This window comes from Triticum aestivum, chromosome 7A (assembly GCF_018294505.1).
Source record: "Triticum aestivum cultivar Chinese Spring chromosome 7A, IWGSC CS RefSeq v2.1, whole genome shotgun sequence".
NCBI lineage: Eukaryota > Viridiplantae > Streptophyta > Magnoliopsida > Poales > Poaceae > Triticum > Triticum aestivum.
In genome coordinates this window covers 712,273,124-712,296,325 of record NC_057812.1, presented here as the reverse complement: position 1 = coordinate 712,296,325, position 23,202 = coordinate 712,273,124, and the positions used below count along the sequence as shown (strand labels likewise).

At 46.0% G+C, this 23,202-nt stretch overlaps 1 protein-coding gene and 1 pseudogene across 1 annotated transcript; one reads left to right on the top strand and one right to left on the bottom strand.

Annotated features, from left to right (window-relative positions):
* Positions 1 to 1,146: 1,146 nt before the first annotated feature.
* On the bottom strand, positions 1,147 to 5,817 carry LOC123149594 (disease resistance protein RGA5-like; annotated as a pseudogene).
* Positions 5,577 to 8,824, top strand: LOC123149593 (disease resistance protein RGA4-like). Its single transcript, XM_044569283.1, has 3 exons — positions 5,577 to 6,321; positions 6,403 to 8,435; positions 8,564 to 8,824. The coding sequence occupies exon 2, from the start codon at positions 6,454 to 6,456 to the stop codon at positions 7,900 to 7,902; it is 1,449 nt and encodes a 482-aa protein (XP_044425218.1). The 5' UTR covers positions 5,577 to 6,321; positions 6,403 to 6,453; the 3' UTR covers positions 7,903 to 8,435; positions 8,564 to 8,824.
* Positions 8,825 to 23,202: the final 14,378 nt, after the last annotated feature.

Below are 23,202 nucleotides of genomic sequence, written 5' to 3'. Positions count from 1 at the left end.
AGTTAGATTAGCAGTGTTTCTGCAGTGCTTTCATCATTCTGGAGATGAATCTGATTTTCTTCTCTTTTTGTCGTGTGAGAAGATCAGTAGTTAATCATTACTATTCTCATTGATTAGCTATCGGAACCTTTTTATAGGATAAGACCAGAACACATAGAATGATCAATTTGTGCATATGCACAAAACACACAGCAGCTGCCGCCTCCTCTCCCAAGAAAAAAGCTTAGGATATTGTGGGTTTGCCAAGATGGCGAGGCACCTTGCTTCTGTCTCGAAATAGTTATTGACATAGATGTAAGCCTAATTATAGTGTCCCTGTTTGAACTCCAGCGAGTGCAATGGCATTCGCAGCACCTGAAAACCTGGTAGTGTTTTGTGAGGTTCTTTGAATTTATTAGGTAGTTAGTGCAAAACAGTAGTTAGATTAGCAGTGTTTCTGCAGTGCTTTCATCATTCTGGAGATGAATCTGATTTTCTTCTCTTTTTGTCGTGTGAGAAGATCAGTAGTTAATCATTACTATTCTCATTGATTAGCTATCGGAACCTTTTTATAGGATAAGACCAGAACACATAGAATGATCAATTTGTGCATATGCACAAAACACACAGCAGCTGCCGCCTCCTCTCCCAAGAAAAAAGCTTAGGATATTGTGGGTTTGCCAAGATGGCGAGACACCTTGCTTCTGTTTCGAAATAGTTATTGACATAGATGTAAGCCTAATTATAGTGTCCCTGTTTGAACTCCAGCGAGTGCAATGGCATTCGCAGCACCTGAAAACCTGGTAGTGTTTTGTGAGTGTTCAATAAATTTGCATTGTTTGATGTACTCATGATGAGTGGTGAATTTAGGTTTGTGGGATTTGTCAATCCCGATCGAGATTTTTAATGCTGATTCCTGAGTTCTGCTCTGGTGATGTTGGTAGAATTCACGTGTTGAATTTCAAATTTTAGTTGATATTGTTTTGGGGTTTGGAGGCTGTGCTTGGGCGCTATTCTGGTGCTGTGCTCATGACTCCTATGCCACACAAGCCCTATTTGTTTTGTCTTAAAACCTAAGTAAGTCACTCAGAGCACTCAAATTCTCTAATTATTTACAACAGAAACATTCTTTCCTTTTCTCGTATGACATATATGTTTATCTCTTCTCCACTTCAAACATATCGATCATGTAGCTCGCGGCATGGTCACAGAAGTATCAAGTGTATAATGCCAGCCTATAAGGCTGTGTGCATCACTCAGAGGCCGAGGGGTACATCCTCTTTTCGATTTTTTTTTAAATGCCAGCCTATAAGATAACACAGTACAGAACTGAGTGCACAAGAAAATTGGACATGTGTACATACGGATGTAGAATAGATGCTGTAATATTTAGACAGCTGATCAGTTTGGATGGCATCAGGGTGGGGACTGCTCCTCGGATGCCCGTTCGTCCCGCTGCACGGTTCACCGCTTGGTGCATCGTCTCGACGCACCGTCTGTCCGTCGGATGTCCCCGGCACTAATAAGCGGGATGATGCGCTCAACCCCTTGCTTGGGTCAGGGATGAAAATAAGCACCTGGCCCAGTTCTGAGTTTGAATAAGTTAGATTCCAGCACAAGAGAGTTTCTAGAGGGAAGAAAGTAGGTATCGGATGGACTTCATGACAAGAAAGAACAGATCGACACTCTCTTATGTCCTTAGGAAAATCATACTAAGAGCTTAGAAAACTTGAGCAAGGCTGTAAATGGTACATTAACAGTGTCATCTTTTTTTGGTGCACGAAGAAGAAATAATCATACCAAAAGCTTAGCGCTTGGGTTGGGGCGGGCTCGTGGGTCGGGGAGGGCTGATGCGGGAGCCATGTGGCCTCGACCTTGGTGGGCTGTTGCGGGAGGAAGATGGCAACGGCTTTGATGGGCTAGAGCTGGTGGGAGGCGGTACTGCTGCCCTTGGTGGTGGTACTGCCTTTGATAATGCTCTGGCCCACATTGGTGTGCTCCTCGATGCCGCTTTGTAGTGCGTTGGTGCGGTCATTGGTGGCCACCATTGTTGAGGCCTGTCCCTTGTTGCATATTGTTTGCCATCTTGGCCTCTGGCAGACCTGTCACGATTGAAGGAAAAATGATGAACGCCCTGTTGAGGTCTCTTTTGGTTCATTGAATAGGCATATCATCAAAATTGGAAAATCATATGAAGTGAGGTGACAAGTATGTCAAATTCTTTAAAGATTCATCTGATTCATAGCATATGATTTTTTTTCATTGGGTTTGGGTCTAGGCTAATGCTTTTTTTTTTCCTTTGAAATAGAAAGGATTGGTTTCTATGCTGGACAGGAATGAGATTCTATTCCTACAAAGAAATCCTTTTATAAAATTCCTATCCTTTAAAACCCCTACAAAATTCTTGTAAACGGAAGAAAAAGCCGTACCTGCTTTCCTTGCCTTCTTGATTCTCGTGAGTCGCGGTGTTCTCATCCTCCTCACCATCAAAAATCACATCCACAAATTTGATTCTCATCCTAGGAGAGTTGGGGTGATTCCTGACGACAGCCTCCAATGTCGACTCGGCAACTTTTACGTTGAAGTTGTCAGCAGCCCCAGCGCCAAGTCTTACACATACATCCGTAAGGCTTCTCAAGTGACTCAAGCCTACAGTTTCAATGGTATCCGATCTCCATTCTTTTGAGTTGAATCCTAGGTTGAGGTTTTGGAGTCTGCGCATTGCTCCCTGTGCAAATGACAGGCATGGTGCAGCGCACAAGAACTTGAAGTACGTGAGTCTATAGAATCCCCCGTCAGTCATGATCATCTTTTCTGTGGGAGTTGTCTGATTATACAGGGTGAGAGCAGCGAGGGCTGGCATTCTTTCCAGGATTTCGATACCACTCGTCGACAGACTCCTAATTGCAATCTTTAGGATGCAGAGTTTCCTTAGCTCTCCAAACCACTTAGGTATGCAGAAGAAGATGCAGCAGTGCCGCGACAGCTCGATCCTCTGTAGAAGCAGGTCTGGAGGAGGAGACGCCATGTTAAAGCCATCAGGGGGAATAATTATGCTTGCAGGTGCAGCCTGAGCATCATCCTCATGAGAGGAGACTGAAGCAGCCACCAAAGTTATGGTGTGCAAGTAGCTAAGCTTCTCAACAATCGAGCCTAAGATTTGCACATTCTTTTTCAGAGTTTCTGCTCGCTGTACCATAGAACAGGTGAGCTCGAGATCCTGGAGGTTAGAATTCTCTGTTATGGAACGGATGATACCAAAATACGACATGCGATGAGATGACATGTGGGCTACTCCTTGAGACAGAATAGACTCGCTCAGGAAGGTGAGCTGGCTGAACAGTATAACAGGTGAGGTGAAGATCCTGCAGATTGGTCAGCCGTACAAGATCTAACAAATTCAGTGGTGAGCAAGCTAAGGCCAAGATACCCTAGAGAGCGAACAGATCTCACGCGGGCAACTTCTTGGGGCAGAATAGACTCGCTCGGAAGGCGAAGGTGCAGTAACCTCTCCAGATTATCCATATCTGATGGAACAGCAAACAATCTTGCATCTACTTCCAGTGTCTCCAAGTATCGGAGCATTCCAATCCTGTCTGGAAGTTTGACGGTGATATTACATTCAATCTTGAGATACTTCAGAAGAGAAAGCTTTGTGATTCCAATGAGGTCAAAAATCTCATTGTCTTCATCAGCCCAAATATGAAGATTCAGAATACAGAAATCCATAATCCATAATGGAAGGAGGCGCACACTTGAAGAAACCCCAATATGCAAGTGACCGAACTTTCGATGTTATGATGGTTTCTGGAATGTATGCGCTTTTTACCCCTCCAAACTGGATGGATAATCGACGAACTTTATCAGTGTTTGCTAGAATTGATTCAGAATAGTCCACAGTGGTGACAAAATTCTCCTCCAAGGATTTGGACCTAATAAAATCCAGTACCAAATGGTGAACCGTACATGACAACACCTCGCCAATATGATTGGTGTCCACTGCTTGGACCATTGCTCTGCTGACAAGCTCATCAAAATAACCCTCAGCAATTTTCATTGTGACTGTCCCTTCCACATCACCGAAAAAACCTTCGGCTACCCAGTGCCTCACCAACTCAGCCTTCTTCATCACGTAGCCCTGTGGATACATACTCAGATATAGCAAGCATGTCCTCAAACCAGGTGGAAGACTATTGTAGATAAGGTTTAAAACATCGTTCATCCCTTCGGAAGTAGAGGAAAAAGAATTCTGTATGTGCCTCCAATCCTCCATGACGATGCTTAATTCGCTTGCTAACAGACCAGCTATACTTACAATTGCTAATGGTAAACCTTCACATTTCCTGATAATCTCGTATGAGACTTCTTTGGTAGCTGGAGAACAACCATCTCCAGGGGCAGAGCTAAACACCCTACGGAAGAATAACTTTCGAGATTCATATTCATCAAGAAGTTCCATCTTATATATACGGACCGAGTGATAACCAGAGCATGCCAGTGCTACGTCATGCACTTGTGTAGTTGTTATTATTCTGCTGCCGTGACCACCACGAGGAAAAGCGCGGCTAACAATATGCCATACCGATGCAGTCCATAAATCATCAAGTACGATGAAGTACCTGCATAATTTTGTATGTTAGGTCAGAACAAAAAAAAACAAATTATATATATCTTGCTCAAGTGGCAGCATATATATTAATTTGCCTGCGTTCACCTGAGCAAGTGCTACAATTTTCTTTTGCGGGTAAACACCCATTAATAATATTCATAATTTCTCAAAATGCTTGGCAGTGCCTGACACGCCATAACCGGAACCTCGTAAAATATGTCTATGCTTTTATTTATGAGAAGAGAACACATAATTTGCTTATTTAGACAGTATAGTTGAGATTAATCACCCTTTGCCTTGGAGATGCTTGCTGATAGCACCAATAAGGTCCAGCACATCAGGAAAGCCAGGGGGCCATGGTGCCTTCAGTTGTGCGAGCATGCTGGTAAGGATCCCCCTCATATCTGGATTCTGAGACGCACTTACGAAAGCCCGGCACTGAAATTTCCCTCCATGCTTGTGATACAAGGTTCTGGCAGCTGTTGTCTTTCCAACACCTGAAAGAAGATGAAAGAAACTTGGCATATGTTCTAGCTAGTATTAATGGGCCGGGCAGAAAAAGACTTGAGACATTCGAGTTGAAGATAGTTTATTGTACCTGCACATCCAATTATAGGTATCACCTTGAGTGTCTTGTCGTCGACATCGTCGTCTAAAGCTAGCAGCTCGACAAGCTTGTTTGGGGCCTCCACGACCACGGCACCAGGTGTGGTACAGACACCCAAGGAACCCGACACCCGGGCCAAAGCTTTGGAGAAGCGGCGGTCGAAGGCTTCCTGCGTGTCAGACCGGGTGGTCTTGGGAGACCACTGGAAACCTCTGCGTCTTTCCCTTGCATCAATGGCACGAGCAAGTAAGCCTGAATAAACAGCCTTGGCACGATCAGGTAACTCTGAAAAATCAGGACGATCTCGAGCACTTTGGACGAAGTTGAGGTAATCCTGCGTGTCATAACAAAGCTCCCGAACTATCTTCATCCACCATCTGGCCATGAAGCTAGCGCCGTCGTCTTCCGACATACTCTTCAGGGGGATGCATACTTCCCTGAGAGCATCTCGAAGAAGACGAAGCTCCTCTGCACCGAGAAGACTCTGTCCGGAAGAATCAAGATCCCGGAGGAGGAGGACCGACGGACCCAGCATAACAGTAACATGAGCTTGCATCGCTGCTTGAAGATCAGGGTCGGCCGCTATCCTCGCCATCAGGAGCACGGCATCTAGAGCCTCCATCTGCGCCAGCGCCATCTCCATCTGAAGCAAGAACCACGAATGATTATCGACTCCTCAAAGACAACCAGATGATTAGTTTTTGTTTGTAGTTGTCTATGGATGCACGACAAAGGAAGCTCGGGAGGGAAACAGTACCAGGGAAATCTCGATTTTGACGAGGCTATCAGATGGCAGAGAAAGTAGTGCGTGGACAAAGTGAAACAACACAACTCAACAGGCCCCTATCCCCTCTACATACACGGGGAAGGAGAGGAAGGATTTGGGTGCTTAGAAGACCGGACCTGTGAGCTGTGAGTGAACCGGCCAAGCAACTGGTTCACCGGTTCGCCTCTGCTCCATGGAACCACCGCTCGTCCAAAAAAACCGTCTCTCATGTCAATTTTTTTTCTGAACAACAGTATAGGACAGGATTTTTTTTTGATAGAAAGAATTGTAATGACCATGAGTCGACCATCAAGTCACCGCAGCTGAGAGGAGAACTCTGAAGCTCCCTCCTCCACCAAGGTAGAGAAGTTCTGCCCCCTTCCCTCTCCTTCCCTCTTCCATTTCAGGCAACACTAACCCCTATTTGCCGTGCATATGCAGATCTAGGGAGGACAGGAGGAGTGATCTGTGGAAGCAAGGAAAGAGAGATCGATGGAGTTTGCTGTGGCGGCATTTAGCGCGGTAGCTGGGGTCGCCGTGTTGAAGCTAAACAGCGTGAAGGGGAGGCCGAACACCGATGCTAGGAGCATCAGTGCGGATCTCAACTCGATCAAAGCTACCATGCTAGATCATGCCGACCATGTACGGCCTATGAGTTTCTTGCGGGCAGAATATTTTGCACAACTGAGGGCCTTGGCATGTGACATCGAAGACTGTATAGACTGCTTCAACGCCAAGATGACGACCGATGCTGATTTTGCAGACAAAATTGCCCGACTCAAGGAGAGCTCAAAGGGAACGACTCACCGGATACATACGTTTGGCTTTATTCCTGTACAAGGGGCTGCAGCACAAGAGCCTGCTGCTGCTGTCCCGGCAGAGATTGAGAATCTTCAGTGTTTGATGAGGGGTAAACATGATGGTGATTACCTCAACTGCTTGCTATATTTCTGCTTGTTCCCACCCAATTATCATGTCAGGACTAAGCCCCTCATGAGGAGATGGACGGCGGAAGGGCTAGTAGGAAGAGAACAATCCGCAATCAGCAATTTGGACAAGTTCATGGAGTCCAGTATCATCAGGTCCACCCAGAAAAGCAGCAATGGGAAGGTGAAGAGATGCCAGCCTACTGGCAACACGATTCGTCAGTACATCTCCCAACGGTCCATGTCCGAGAATTTCATACTGTTATGTCACGGTGCGTCTGCCGAAATGCCGGAGGGACACCCTCGCAGGCTATCTGTGCATCCTTGTGCAAATGTTCCACTGAATTTGCCTGAGAGTTTATCTGATGTCCGGACGTTGGCGGTATTCTCTACTGCTGCGGGGGATCTCGATGAAGATGTTCTACGTTTTTCCAATTATAAAGTGCTGCGAGTGCTGGATCTAAAAGAATGTGCTCACCTGAGTGATGGCCATATTCAGGCTATCTACAACCAGGAGCTGATGAAATACCTGAGCATCAAATCAGGCATCATTGATCGGGTTCCAAGGGAAATCGGGAAGCTGAATCAGCTAGAGACACTCGACCTGAGTGGAAGCTCAAATTGTGACGATGCTGATGGAATAGTGACGGTGTACAAAGAAGTCCTCCTGCTTCCCAAACTGAAGCACCTCCTTGGCAAGTTCCAGCTTTCTAGAAGGGATTTCTTTGTTTGGAGATCAGATGTAGAGAGGTTTCTGAGAGCTAATAAGAGTGTGCTGGAGACGCTGTCAGGATTTGTCATCGGTGGGAGAAATGGATTTCAACAGCTGCTGAGTCTTATGCGGCAGTTGCGGAAGGTGAAGATATGGTGCAAATCCGACGCAAGCCAAGAAAACCTGGGAGTTCTTTCAAAGGCCATTAGGAAATCATCGGTGATGGCGCCGGAGCGCCTCATCTTAAGCGGTCCCTGTCGATCGACTTCGGAGCATGCCCGAGAGAGTTCGTGGATGAAATAGACGCAGTCGCGGGCAAGCTCGATTCGCTCAAGCTGCACGGTCAATTGAGCCAACTCCCTCCGTTTGTTGCAGAGCTAAGTGCACTTGAGGAGCTGTGCCTTTGGTCGACTGGCCTGCGTTGGGAGGTTATTCGAGAAGGGCTGAGCTTCGTGGGGGGACTGAAATATCTCAAGCTTATTGAAGACAACCTCGGGCTCATCGACATATGGTATGATCACCTCATAAGCATTGGGCGGTTATCCATCGTGTTCAATGATCCAATGCTAATAGACATAACGATCCAAGATGGCGCGCTGCCTTGTCTTGTGTCGCTTCATATCATCTGTCCACAGCCGCTCCTTCTTCCTGGAAGAGCACTTGGTATCAAAATCGCACACATGACTCAGCTGAATGAAGTCGCACTCCATCCTGACGTCGACGTTGGAATAAAAGCCGAATGGCAACGCGCTGTCGATGGCCATACTAATAGGCCCGTACCTGTCCTTTTGTCCATTGAAGGACCCTGATCAATAATGCATACCTCATCAAACAAGGTCAGTCCTCTACTCTTCCCCTCTTTTGTTTCCACTCGAAGTATCTTCCCTCAAAAAAAAAAGAAGTATCTTCCATTATTTGAGCTAATTAATTAGAGCATATATACTCTTTCACTATGCTTGTGCAGTCGGTGCAAATCAACAATGGAGCCACCTCCGGTGTGCATTGCTGCCAACTTAAGTTGAATGCTGCTGCTCTCCTTGTGTTATGGTTTTCTTCTTATTGTTACTATTATAATTTATCACAAGGTTTACCACATGTTTTTTACCTTCTTCAAATTATTATTTGCGTGCGTACAATCGGTTGCATAATTTTTTAGAGGGATGAATCCTTACTCTTGCTGTACATCTTATTGTATTCCTCCGAGTGAAGAACTTTGCTATTAACTGGTGTATCATGTTTACTTTTTATCATTATTTAGTCTTGTGTTTTGTATGTTCAACAAGCTTATCTCAACTTGGGGATTGATTTTAGTTGTGTCACTTCATACACATTGTCAAGATCAACATGCTATTTTGCAAGGCAGGGTCTGGTAGGAATAAAGGATTTTTCACAAAAAAACATAAGAAATGAATCACACGGAAACAATTTGTGGTGTCCTTTGAATTGTATTATTGGCTTTGAAAATTTCTTTGGGAATCCTTTCTTTGCTTCATATTTTGGAGAATCTAAACATTTGCTCAAACCTCATGCTTTCATTTTCTTTGAGAAGTCCAATCAACACATGTTGTTGTCTTCTCTCTCTCTCTCTCTCTCTCTCTCTGATGACAAGTCATATTGAATTCTACAAGAATCAAAAACACATAATTTGTAACAAAAATTGTTTGATTGCACAACAAGAAAAATGCAGGAACTTTTCATTAGCATTAGGTGCAGCGCATAGTTTGTCATAGAAACAAAGAAAATTTCTATGAGCATTGACTCAGTCAAAATTTTCCTTTGAAATTGCATGCAAAATAGGTCATATTTTTTCTAAGACGCACCGCTAGTGATTAGAATGTCGCCTCCGACTGAAAAAATAATTTGCATTAAGTGGTACCACCACCCTCCTAACCATCAAGCCACAAGTTGGTGCTCATTAGCATGGTTTCTAATCATACAAAACAAACAATCTATATAGAAAAAAAAAATCAAGGAATTGATTCCTTCAAAATTCCTGTAGAATTCCTTCAAACCAAATCGTCACCCGGATTTCATGTAGGGATCTACAAGACATGGCATTCAATTCCTTATATAAATATTATTCTTGTGTTTCTGCTATCGTGTGCAAACATTTTCTAAACAATACCAATGTAAAAAAAATCTAAGCTGGTGTGCTTTTTATTATTGCGTCATGTTGTATGCTTTTCAAATACTTATGTGTTCAAAGTTCAAACCCTGTTGTGTGAAAATAAATGTGGATGGCATTTTCTGATGTGTGGAACATAGTGGGCAATGGTGACAAGATCTTAAGGGTGATCTTATTTTTGTGGTCACCAGTTATCAAGCATGACAACGAAGCGATTCAGACTGAAAGTGTGACATTAATCCAGAATACATATTGTGGAGTACATGGGTATTATTCGTGCCTTTTGAAGGTCCTTTTCGGGGAAGCAAACCATCTTATAAATTTGGATTTTATTGAACATAATGTTTTTCGATCTACATAGTGTCTTATTGATAGTTTTCCACCACAGGGCATCATTAATTTCTTAACCGAGGGTCAAACTCTCTTCTAGTTGTATTGACTTGTTGTGACATGAGACCAATAAGAAAGTTTTCTTTGTCAGAGGAAAGGGAGTATGTGTGAGTAGGGCTGCAAACGAGTCGAGTTCGAGCGTGTTGGACTAGACTCGGCCTAGCTTATACTAAAATTTGAGCAAGCTCGGTATAAAGTGGCTCGTGCTCAGCTTGTAACGATCTCGAGCTAGTTTCGAGCTAAATAATTTTTTTTAATAATATAATGCAAAAAAGGCCACAACACAACATAAGAAACCACTGTAAAAATTGACTTATTGAATACTAGTGCCTCCACTCTAAAAATTTGGCCAAGAATAATAGGATATTTGACACAAACGGCTGACCACGTACCATATTGATGCTAAATTATCTCCGTGCTTAATTAAGCTTCCATGTTTGCTAGTAGCTAAAATGGAGAAAAATGTACATAACACATATGATAATAAATTATCTTATTTTATTTAAATATATATCAAGATTATTTCATATAATTATACGATATCGAGCTAGAATTGAGCGAGCCAATGTGAGCTTAAGATCATCTCGTTTGTTGATCGAGCTACAAAAAGTGCTCATACTCAGCCCATTTCTTTCTTTTTGAGTCGATCTTGAGTCGAGCTAAAATTCTAGTCGATCTCAAGTAGCTCACGAGTCTCAAGCTAAAATCTAGTCGATCTCGAGTAGCTCATGAGTCTCGAGCTAAAATTCTAGTCGATCTCGAGTAGCTCAGGAGTCTCGAGCTTTTCTTGCAGCCCTATGTGTGAGTCATAATGTAACACTTCTAGTGTCATACTACAGTAACCCTCTGTGATTAAACTAATCATTTTCCCAAACAATTCTTAATCACCTTTGTTCAATACCCATTTGGAAATTCCAGTCAAATCAAATTCAAGTGAAGTTTGAAGTTGCCCAAAAGTTGCTGGAAAAATGTTCATCATTTGTCAAAAATTCCATAACAATTATTTGTTAAGGAACACAACATCACTCTTGTGCAAAGATGAGCATTAGTAATTAAAACAACACCAATTCAGCATTTTTAAATGCCATCCTATTTATGAAAAATACCAAATGAATTCTTCTGGCCTCCAAAATATTTGTGGCACTGTCTAATATCACCAAGGAATAAAAGGGGCACTTCCCATAGTTTTCCAAAGAAAATGGCATGTCCAATATTTTCTTACCCATCTCTGATTATAAAAAAAACCAGAAAAGCAAAGCTGTTTAAATAAAAGAGAAAACCCCTTGTATCCCCCACTGGGCCTTAGCTACATGGGAAGCCCAAACCAGCAGCCCACCTCCCCCGGTCGCCTCCCTCCTCTCTGTTCCCCTGACCGAGCCACTACAGGGGCTCATCCTCGCCGGATCACTTCACCGGCGACGCCCCGAGGGGATAAGGATCCCCCGCCGCCTCGGTCCTCTCCCCCCGCTCTCCACCGTCGCCCGCACCGCCTCTCCCTCTCCCACCGGACCCCTCCTTGCACTCCCCCTCGTTCCCCACCTCAACCGAACGCCGCCGTCGCCATGGCGGTGCTGTAGCCGCGGCCACTGCCCACTCCGCGCCTCGCCAACACATCCACAAGACACGCCGTCGACCTCTACCTCGACTACGCCTCGCCATCGAACTCGAGGAGCACCGCAGGCCGCGGATCGAGTCGCCCCCTTCCACCTCGGTCGCCGGCAATCTTCCTCCTCTCCGACGCTCCTGCTGCTCCTAACCTTCCAAGGGCCACCGTGCGTGCCGCTAGGTGAGCTCCTCCGACCCTGCTCCCCTCCTATTAGCCTCGTCACGCGCCGTAGCTAGCTGCTGCTGCGCCTGAGTTCTGTTCGCCACCGACGAGCCCGTGGCCGTGGCCATGGCCTTGTCACGCTCGCCCGAGGCCTCCGCCGTGCTCCTGGTGCTTCCAGGAACACAACACGTGCACACACGCATCCTACGGTGCCCCTTAGCACCTACCTCGACGGGTGCCCGAACGCGTCGCCGCCTCCGCTCGCTGCCGTCGTGCTTCCGATGACCAAATGGTCACGGGCTCGCGACCGTTGGCCTCGCCACATTGCATACGCCTTGCCCAGCCTCTCAGCTCGTTCACGAATGCACCGCATCACCTTCACCGTAGCTCGCCCGAACGCATCGCCGCCAGCGATGCCGCAACTCCCAGCTCCGGCCGCACCAGCCGCTCCAGCCACCACCCTTCGACGCGCGGTCGAGTGGCCGTTCGAACGCGACCAACCATGGTCGATTTGGAGCCCCGTAGCGTGATCCCCGTCCGCGCCCGAACTGCCAGCCGCCGCACTCGTCACCGGCGACGTTCCGGCCATCCCTGAGTCCAACTGGTAACGCCATCGCGCGCGCGACGTCAAGCCGCATCGAACGCGCCTAGCCACGGGTCCGGAGACCCACCGTAGCGCGAATCCGAGGCTTGCCGACATTCAGCCGCCGTGAAAAGCCTCGTCAGAGCTGTTCCGGCGCCGGCGCCAACGTGGCGCCCACGTGGCTGCGTCTGGGTCACTGGCAACTGGGTCCCGCGGGCCCTGTTGACCAATTGACCGGGTCAACTGTGCTGACTGTGCACGGTTGACCTTGACAAGTGGGTCCCTCCTTTGTTAATTAGTCTAATAAACGTTTTATAAATAAAAGTAATTAGATTAACCTAAACACTCACTCACACCCGGGGCCCACACCCCTAATTAACCCTGCTAGATTAGTTTAATCCACTATTAAGCTAACAGAGGCTGACATGTGGGTCCCAGTGGCCCCACTGCACAGGTTTGACCTGGTCAGCCGCTCTGTTGACTGCTGACGTCATCAACATGTCATGCTGACGTCATATCCCATTTCTGTTAATATTAATAATTCCAGAATATTGTTTAAAACTTTGAAAAATCATATAAAATAATTCGTAACTCGGATGAAAAAGTTTTATACATGAAAGTTGCTCAGAAAAATCCAACGAATCCGAATATGCGGTGCGTTCATGTGTCACATGCCCCTAGCATGCTGAACATGGAACATTCCCCCTCCGGTCATCTGTCTGACACAGGTCCGGAACCGGGAATACCTTCCCGGTTGAATTCCCCCTTCACCTATATCGTGTAGCCATACGTTAGGTCACACCCGGCACATCATATTGCCATGTTATGCTTTGTGATGCTGTGTTTGCTTTATATTTGTTATTCTTCCCCCTCTTCTCTCCGGTAGACCCTGAGACCGATGCCGCCCCTGTGATCGACTACGTCGATGATGACACTTCTTCCTTTTTAGCAGAGCTTCCAGGCAAGCAAACCCTCCTTGAGCATTCCGATATCGCCCATTTCTTTCCCTCTCATTCTTGCATTAGAACTGCTACTGCTTTAAGTATGATCCTACTCTGATGCATAGCCTGTTCTTGTTACCTGCTTTCATACCTTACCTTCTTATCCTAAACTGCTTAGTATAGGTTGGTTAGAGATCCAGCAGAGACCCACCTTGTCCCAGTTGCCTCACTTTATGTCCGATGACTCGATCAACGTGATCGATGTCCAGGCCCCGACACCGCACATCACCCCCCTAGTTGTATGACTCTGCAGAGTTACCATCGAGTGCCGAGGGTGGAACCTCTTACACCACTCCTGATGGGACCTCTGTAGTGTAGCTATACGGTCGAGGTCATCGAGGGTGATTTCCTCCTTAACCACTTCCGATACGGCTCTATCATGCAACCCCTCAAGTGTGAACCTCGAGGGTGGATCCTCTTACGTTCACCTTGATGATTACATCGAGTGGAATTCACCGAGGGTGATTCCTCGGGTGTTTCCCTTTGATGTTTAGACACACAGTTACTATGGTTACTATGACTTTACACTGAACCATGCTACTAAAGACGGGTCGGCCTTGAGGGGTACCCGCGCGAGCTTAATAGCGAGTGACGTGGAGTCGGGTTAACCTGGAAGGTGCCCGCGAGATAACTACGAGGCGTGGCTAGGCATTCTTAGCCCTTGCCGCAAGTACTCGAGACGGGGCGACGGGGTCACATCGATTGTGAGTCTCTGCTCGTTACCGCGTGCTCCTAATCCACTACGATTTGGAATTTGATCCGAGGGGCCTCTGGCCTGATAGCACTAACCATCACGTGGGCATTGTATGGGCGTTCTGCGTCGTATGCATCAGCCGAAGCTTAATAGACATCAGCGACTGAGCGGCGCGCGCCGGGTTGGACTGGTAAGCTCTGATACGTCTCCAACGTATCTATAATTTTTGATTGCTCCATGCTATATTATCTACTGTTTTGGACATTATTGGGCTTTATTATCCACTTCTATATTATTTTTGGGACTAACCTACTAACCGGAGGCCCAACCCAGAATTGCTGTTTTTTTGCCTATTTTAGGGTTTCGAAGAAAAGGAATATCAAACGGAGTCCAAACGGAATGAAACCTTCGGGAACGTGATTTTCTCAACAAACAAGACCCAGGAGACTTGGACCCTACGTCAAGAAACAAAGGAGGAGGCCACGAGGTAGGGGGGCGCGCCTACCCCCCCAGGCGCGCCCTCCACCCTCGTGGGTCCCCTGTTGCTCCACCGACGTCCTCCTTCCTCCTATATATACCTACGTACCCCCAAACGATCAGATACGGAGCCAAAACCCCAATTCCACCGCCGCAACTTTCTGTATCCACGAGATCCCATCTTGGGGCCTGTTCCGGAGCTCCACCGGAGGGGGCATCGATCACGGAGGGCTTCTACATCATCACCATAGCCCCTCCGATGAAGTGTGAGTAGTTTACTTCAGACCTACGGGTCCATATTTATTAGCTAGATGGCTTCTTCTCTCTTTTTGGATCTCAATACAATGTTCTCCCCCTCTCTTGTGGAGATCTATTCGATGTAATCTTATTTTTGCGGTGTGTTTGTTGAGACCGATGAATTGTGGGTTTATGATCAAGTCTATCTATGAACAATATTTGAATCTTCTCTGAATTCTTTTATGTATGATTGGTTATCTTTGCAAGTCTCTTCGAATTATCAATTTGGTTTGGCCTACTAGATTGATCTATCTTGCAATGGGAGAAGTGCTTAGCTTTGGGTTCAATCTTGCGGTGTTCTTTCCCAGTGACAGTAGGGGCAGCAAGACACGTATTGTATTGTTCCCATCGAGGATAACAAGATGGGGTTTTCATCATATTGCATGAGTTTATCCCTCTACATCATGTCATCTTGCTTAAGGCATTACTCTGTTTTCATGAACTTAATACTCTAGATGCATGTTGGATAGTGGTCGATGAGTGGAGTAATAGTAGTAGATGCAGGCAGGAGTCGGTTTACTTGTCTTGGACGTGATGCCTATATACATTATCATACCTAGATATTCTCATAACTATGCTCAATTCTGTCAATTGCTCAACAGTAATTTGTTCACCCACCGTAGAATACTTATGCTCTTGAGAGAAGCCACTAGTGAAACCTATGGCCCCGGGGTCTATCTTCATCATATTAATCTTCCAATACTTAATTATTTCCTTTGCTTTTTTCCTTTGCTTTTATTTTACTTTGCATCTTTATCATAAAAATACCAAAAATATTATCTTATCATATCTATCAGATCTCACTCTCGTAAGTGGCCGTGTAGGGATTGACAACCCCTTATCGCGTTGGTTGCGAGGATTTATTTGTTTTATGCAGGTACGAGGGACTCACGCGTAGCCTCCTACTGGATTGATACCTTGGTTCTCAAAAACTAAGGGAAATACTTACGCTACTTTGCTGCATCATCCCTTCCTCTTCGGGGAAAACCAACGCAGTGCTCAAGAGGTAGAAAGCTCCTGCCTTTTTAAGGAGGTAGCTAGGTCTGCTCACCAGCCGCCCACGCAACGTGCAGGAGTTCCCGGGGCGATGGCCCAAGACCCCTGGGGGCATAGGTTTAGTCCGGCGTGCTTGAACTCTCTATTAAGCCTAGGCCGGGTTGCGGCGTATTGTTTGGCCAAGGCCGGGCATGACCTAGGAAAGTGTGTCCGGCCGGAGTTAATCGAGCGTGGTGGGTAAGTTGGTGCACCCCTGCAGGGAAGAAAACATCTATCGATAGCCTGTCCTACGGTAACGGACACTTGGACTTGTATCCCGATCGATACAACTAGAACTGGATACTTGAGAGGAGACATGGATATGAGAAATGGATAGTATGGCTCTGGGATTTCTTTCTCGCAGGGGGGTCGAGAAAGGATCTCTAGCCGAGGTTGATAACACTACTACTACTTTACATTATGTTGATCTGTACTCTTCTACATGCTACAAGATGCTTGAAGATGCTGGAAGATGCTAATCTTCGATAGGCTAGGCTTTCCCCTTCTTTCTGGCATTCTGCAGTTTAGTCCACAGATACAACCCATTTCCTTTGATACAGATGCATAATTAGTTTAGATCTGATGTAAGTCTTGCGAGTACTTTGGATGAGTACTCACGGCTGCTTTGCTACCTCTTTTCCCCATACCCGATTGTTGCGACCAGATGACGGATCCCAGGAGCCAGACGACACCACTGATGACTACTGCTACCCCGAGGGTGCCTACTACTACGTGACGACCGCTGACGACTTGGAGTAGTTAGGAGGATCCCAGGTAGGGAGCCTTGCCTTTTCGATCGATGTTGTTTTTGTGCTAGCCTTCTTAAGGAAAACTTGTTTAACTCATGTCTATACTCAGACATTGTTGCTTCCGCTGACTCTTGTGTATTCGAGCCGTCGATGCCCCTGTCTTGTAATATAAAGCTTGTATTATTTTCAATTTGTGTCTAGAGTTGTGTTGTGATATCTTCCCGTGAGTCCTTGATCTTGATCGTACACATTTGCGTGTATGATTAGTCTATGATTGAATCGAGGGCGTCACAAGTTGGTATCAGAGCCGACTGCCTGTAGGAATCCCCCTTACACACTCTTTGGCTGAAGTTGAGTCCAGTCACTACAAAAACTTTTACTAACATGGCTGTGTGTCTTACAGGCCCACGTCGCCATTTGGGTGGTATTAGGATCTTTTATTCCTCGTCTATACTCTGGGACTCTGATCTCTCTTCCTTTCGGGTTAAACGATTTTGCTAACTCTAACATTAGGATCTCGTAACTACCTCCTCTCGGAGAGCGCCTTATTACAGATGATCGCCTGCCGCACCAGAAGATTCCAAAGTTACTCTATGATATTCTCTCGAGGCTTTTTGCCTGTTTCCTTTGCAATTCCCTACCACCGAAATATCCTGATGGATAACTACACACACTTTCCAATCTTACATTCTATCCCATTGATCTTGTTATTACCAGATGCCCTGAACTGCTCTCCTTTGTTCCGAGAATCCTTTGAGCTTACTACCTTGCAGTTCCTTGTCACCTGAATACCCCTACGGATAACTTTGTGCACCTATCGAGTATCCGCTCATCCTCAGTTGATTCATGCACTTCACAAAAGTCTTCGTAATACCATTCGTTCTTGTGAAAATCCTCAGTAGCCTATTGTTCTTGAATTTCTTACTTACTTGCATTATGGTTAATACCATAAGTCTAGTAATCTTATTGTCATCCTTTGTCATTATCATTTTGAGTCCATTGATACAATATGTCGCGAATGCTCGCAATCCTAAATCAGATCCTAGAATTCATCCTCCCGACTCAGACGTCATTTTAACATGTGCTGGATCTCGACCAATCAAATCGCCATTGATTGTACCCCCAAGGCTATTCTACCTATCCATCCCTAATCAGAGCATTGCTTCTGATCCCTTGTCTTGGAATTCATAATTCCTTTGCAATTGAGCTTTGAGTTAGTCAGTTGTTTCTATAATTTGATCTTCTTGCATTCTTTCTTCCTCTGGTTGAATACCGATGCCCACGTCAGATCCCTTGTGGACCACCAGACCCCCTTTTTCGGATTTTATTCGACAACGTCCTTCATATTTAATAAGCTTGTGAGCCTTTCCTCGGATACATAATACTTTTGGTAAATGGTATCATCTACTTTCTCAAGCATGCTCTACTACTGAGCTTGTGTTATTTATTCTTGAAATTTATGATATATGATCCTAAGATGTCCCGAGGGGTTGAACCTATGCCTTCCCTAACCTGTGTGAACTCGAAAGTTATGCGGGTTATACTCTACTGGCTTTTCGTCAGATAAAATTTCAAAACTACAGCTTCATCAAGAGCGAGAAGTAAAATGAAAGGTTATGCATTATAGAAGTGGGAGTCGACCCTAAACCTTTTTGTTCATGCCCACGGACACGGTGTGGAACTTATCATGAAAGCTCCTTGCAAGGATATTTAATCATTTGAATAATTCTTCCGGTATCGTAAATTGGATCCCTTGCAGTTATGGTCCTGACCATATTTCCTCCTTGATCCCATTTACTGGGTAAGTTAAAATTACTTATCCTCTGCAAATCATTTCCCCTGTCCAACCTCTACTCCGATTTACCTGCTGGCATTACACCTAGTACTTGATAGTATGAAGTTTTATACCCCATCACATCATTCCTAGCCTGATCGGCTATATTTTTATCATGTCAACTTTTTAACTGGGCTACCTGGTGCTTATGCCCGGAGCAACTTACGACGATGAGCTAAGCTTACGTTGATCTTCCTCATCTTATCATTTCGCTTTGAACAACAAGCTTAATTTCGAGTTTGTGTCGTACCCATGGTTCCTATAACCTTTCGCTTCATCATTCCTTTGAATGGATGTCATCGCCGATCGATTACATCTTCATGAAATCTCTCGACAAATGTGTTGTGATCATCATCAACATTCTGAGCTTTTCCAGGATATCAATCGAGTTCATGATGAGAAATACCATCCTTGTCTCTCGATGGTTTGTGTCAGCACCAACAACATTCTTGTCTTCCCCCAACACAAACTTGTTCATATAATTTTGGAAATACATCCTTTTTGGCATGTCGATGGATTGTGGCTGAGCCCGTCGGCCGCACCCTCATCTTTTCCTTGCTAAAATTGTATGACTTATTTTCTAAGCTGTTTCCGATGGATCCTTGGTGTATCCAAAGTCTGACCTTTGCTTGAAACCATGTCAATGCTATCTCGAAGCATGTCTGTGGTAATCCGATCTACAATAAGAATGTTTGAAGCACGATATTAAATTTTATTTATCAATTATCCAAACACCGTTATATGGGTAATGTCATGAAATTTCTTTCCCCTTACCTAAATGGTTTCATACTTCTATCCTGTCATGGATATCATGCTCTGCTTGTCCTTGGGAAGGATATACCCCTGAAATATGTGTTTAAACACACTTTCCTTTCCATTGTTCTGTTTAATCTGACAATTACATTTTCCTTTCCATTGGTTTTTTTAAACCTTATTATGATATATATTATATAAGAAGTAATATTTCCCTGCTTATGTAAACACCTCAATGTACAACTCTGTCAGTAAAGACCCTGTTACTATTGTTGTTGACATTCCGGTAGCGACCGATGGATGAGAACTTTGCCTATTGGTTTGGCTCGTTCAACGAGCAGGAAAATGGTTCTCTTCATCCCTCGCCCTTGGTACCAATGTTGTTGCCAACATAACTGATATACTATCCTCTGACATGCCTTGCTATCATAACCGTGCAAGATGCCAGCACCCTTCCTACTTTTAACCCACATGGTGGGCCCATAACCCATAGTTCCATAGGATCGGAACCTGACTCTCTTGTATATCCTATATTCCGAAGTATCAATTGCTCTTGGCTTTGTGTGTTGTCATGAGCCACCGTCCGAGAGATGATCTATTCCCGATGCTCTGAACCCCCTTCTCACACTCTGTTCAGGTATTGATCATTTGTCCATTCGCTTGAAACTTCCTATTGTACCTTCATATTTTGCTCTCGATGTTTTCTTAAGTTTCAACTCGAGGGACACTTTTGCCACATTCCCTGAATTGTTTACCTGATAATTAACCCTATAAGGGTCAGTTCTTTCGAAGTTACTCTTTACTTCAGCACTTAAATCTCGGGGCAAGATTTCTTGTAGTGGAGGAGATTTTGTAACACCCCCAGTGTCATACTACAGTAACCCTCTGTGATTAAACTAATCATTTTCCCAAACAGTTCTTAATCACCTTTGTTCAATACCCATTTGGAAATTCCAGTCAAATCAAATTCAAGTGAAGTTAGAAGTTGCCCAAAAGTTGCTGGAAAAATGTTCATCATTTGTCAAAAATTCCATAACAATTATTTGTTAAGGAACACAACATCACTCTTGTGCAAGTATGAGCATTAATAATTAAAACATCACCAATTCAGCATTTTTAAATGCCATCCTATTTATGAAAAATACCAAATGAATTCTTTTGGTCTCCAAAATATTTGTGGCACTATCTAATATCACCAGGGAATAAAAGGGACACTTCCCATAGTTTTCCAAAGAAAATGGCATGTCCAATATTTTCTTACCCATCTCTGATTATAAAAGAATAGAAAAGCAAAGCTGTTTAAATAAAAGAGAAAACCCCCTGTATCCCCCCACTGGGCCTTAGCTACCTGGGAGGCCCAAACCAGCAGCCCACCTCCCTCGGTCGCCTCCCTCCTCTCTGTTCCCCTGACCAGCCACTACAGGGGCTCGTCCCTGCTGGATCACTTCACCGGCGACGCCCCGAGGGGATAAGGATCCCCCGCCGCCTTGGTCCTCTCCCCCCACTCTCCACTGTCGCCCGCTCCGCCTCTCCCTCTCCCACCGGACCCCTCCTTGCACTGCCCCTCATTCCCCACCTCAACCGAACGCCGCCGTCGCCATGGCAGTGCCGTAGCTGTGGCCACCTCCCACCCCGCGCCTCGCCAGCACGTCCACAAGACGCGCCGTCGACCTCTACCTCGACTACGCCTCGCCATCGAGCTCGCGGAGCACTGCAGGCTACTGATCGAGCCACCACCTTCCACCTCGGTCGCCGGCAATTTTCCTCCTCTCCGACGCTCCTGCTGCTCCTAACCTTGCAAGGGCCACCATGCGTGCCGCTATTTGAGCTCCTCCGTCCCCTGCTCCCCTCCTATTAGCCTCGTAACGTGCCGTAGCTAGCTGCTGCCGCGCCCGAGCTCTGTTCGTCGCCGACGAGCCCGTGGCCGTGGCCATGGCCTTGTCACGCTCGCCTGAGGCCTCCGCCGTGCTCCTGGTGCTTCCAGGAACGCAACACACATCCTGCCGTGCCCCTTAGCACCTACCTCGACGGGCGCCCGAACGCATCGCCGCCTCCGCTCGCCGCCGTCGTGCTTCCGGTGACCAAATGGTCACGGGCTCGCGACCATTGGCCTCGCCACATCGCATACACCTTGCCCAGCCTCTCAGCTCGTTCACGAACGCACCACATCACCTTCGCCATAGCTCGCCCGAACGCGTCGCTGCCGGCGACGCCGCAACTCCCAGCCCCGACCGCACTAGCCGCTCCAGCCACCACCCTTCGACGCACGGTTGAGTGGTCATTTGAACGCGACTAGCTGTGGTCAATTTGGAGCCCTGTAGCGCGATCCCCGTCCGCACCTGAATTGCCGTCCGCCGCGCTCGTCACCGGCGACGTTCCGGCCATCCCCGAGTCCAACTGGTAACGCCATCGCGCACGCGACGTCAAGCCGCATCGAACGCGCCTAGCCTCGGGTCCGGAGACCCACCATAGCGCGAATTCGAGGCTCGCCGGCGTTCGGCCGCCGCGAAAAGCCTCGCCGGAGCTGTTCCGGCGCCGGCGCCAATGTGGCGCCCATGTGGCTGCATCTGGGTCACTGGCAACTGGGTCCCGTGGGCCTTGTTGACCAATTGACCGGGTCAACTGTGCTGACTGTGCACGGTTGACCCTGACAAGTGGGTCCCCCCTTTGTTAATCTTTCCCGAATAATAAAGCACGGATTGACTCCGTGGGTTCACCGTCACAATATGCTTCTTCTCTTGAATTTACGCTTTCAATTTGAAATTAAAACATATACGCGAGGTGGTACTAATTCAGGAAACCATCTGTAGTTTCGTCTGTTCCTGTTTCTACCGTCTGGTCTTTGTACGTTATTTTCGTCCTCACCAAGCCAGCCCAACCGAACGAACCAGCCCATGTGTTGTAGCCCAGCAAATTCGGCCTAGAATTCACTAGTAGAAAAAGGGTCAAATGTGAAGCACATTAGTGCTGGTTTGAATTTGAGCCGGCACTAATGTGACCATTAGTGCCAGTTCCAACGGCTAGGCGGGCAGGCATCATTAGTACCGGTTCGTGGGCAACCTTTAGTACCGGTACTAATGAGTCCAGTGCGGCTGTGGTCAGGATGGGGCCCCCACGAAGACCTTTAGTACTGGTTCATGGCATGAACCAGTACTAGAGTTTCTTAGTAAGCTGATTTTTAGTCCCACCTCGCCAAGAGAGAGGCAGTATGAGCGGTTTACAAGCCGTGAGTGCAGAGACAATGGCGAAGAGGCGCAATGCTCACCTGCACGTTGATTAGCTTCAAGCCGTTCGGAATAGCATAGATTCCATTGAGCTATGTGCAGTGCAGTCTACACTATTCCGAAAGGCTTGAAGCAAATTAACCAGCATTGCACCTCTTTTTTTATTTTTAATAACATATTTGAACTCCGGACTTCTTTCGTGTTCAGTATGCAGCATTCGAAGTGACATCATCAATTTCCAACATGTTCTGACATCATTTGTTGTTTTTCGGTCATTTACCTAATTGTTTAGAGAGCAAAATGACCGTGAAATTGAAAATCACTACAAAATGAATTCGGAAAATGTTGAAAATTGGCATGGTATCATCATTTCACCCGCATGGCATGTGCGAAAGAGTAGAGAGGGTCACAGCAAAAACTGGACGCACTTCGTGTACAAGCTGGACAAACTCTTTCAGAGTATCAAGGTTTCGGACGAGAACTCATCTGTTACACGGGCACTTCAACGTTTTTAAACTTATTTGAACTCCGAACTTCTTTTGTGTTCAGTATGCAGCATTCAAAGCGACGTCATCAATTTCCAACATGTTCTGACATCATTTTTTGTTTTCGGTCATTTACCTAATTGTTTAGAGAGCTAAATGACCGTGAAATTGAAAATCACTACAAAATG

Bases quoted from the DNA above. Each gene is read 5' to 3' on its own strand.
- LOC123149593 (XM_044569283.1), top strand. From the start codon at position 6,454: ATGGAGTTTGCTGTGGCGGCATTTAGCGCGGTAGCTGGGGTCGCCGTG.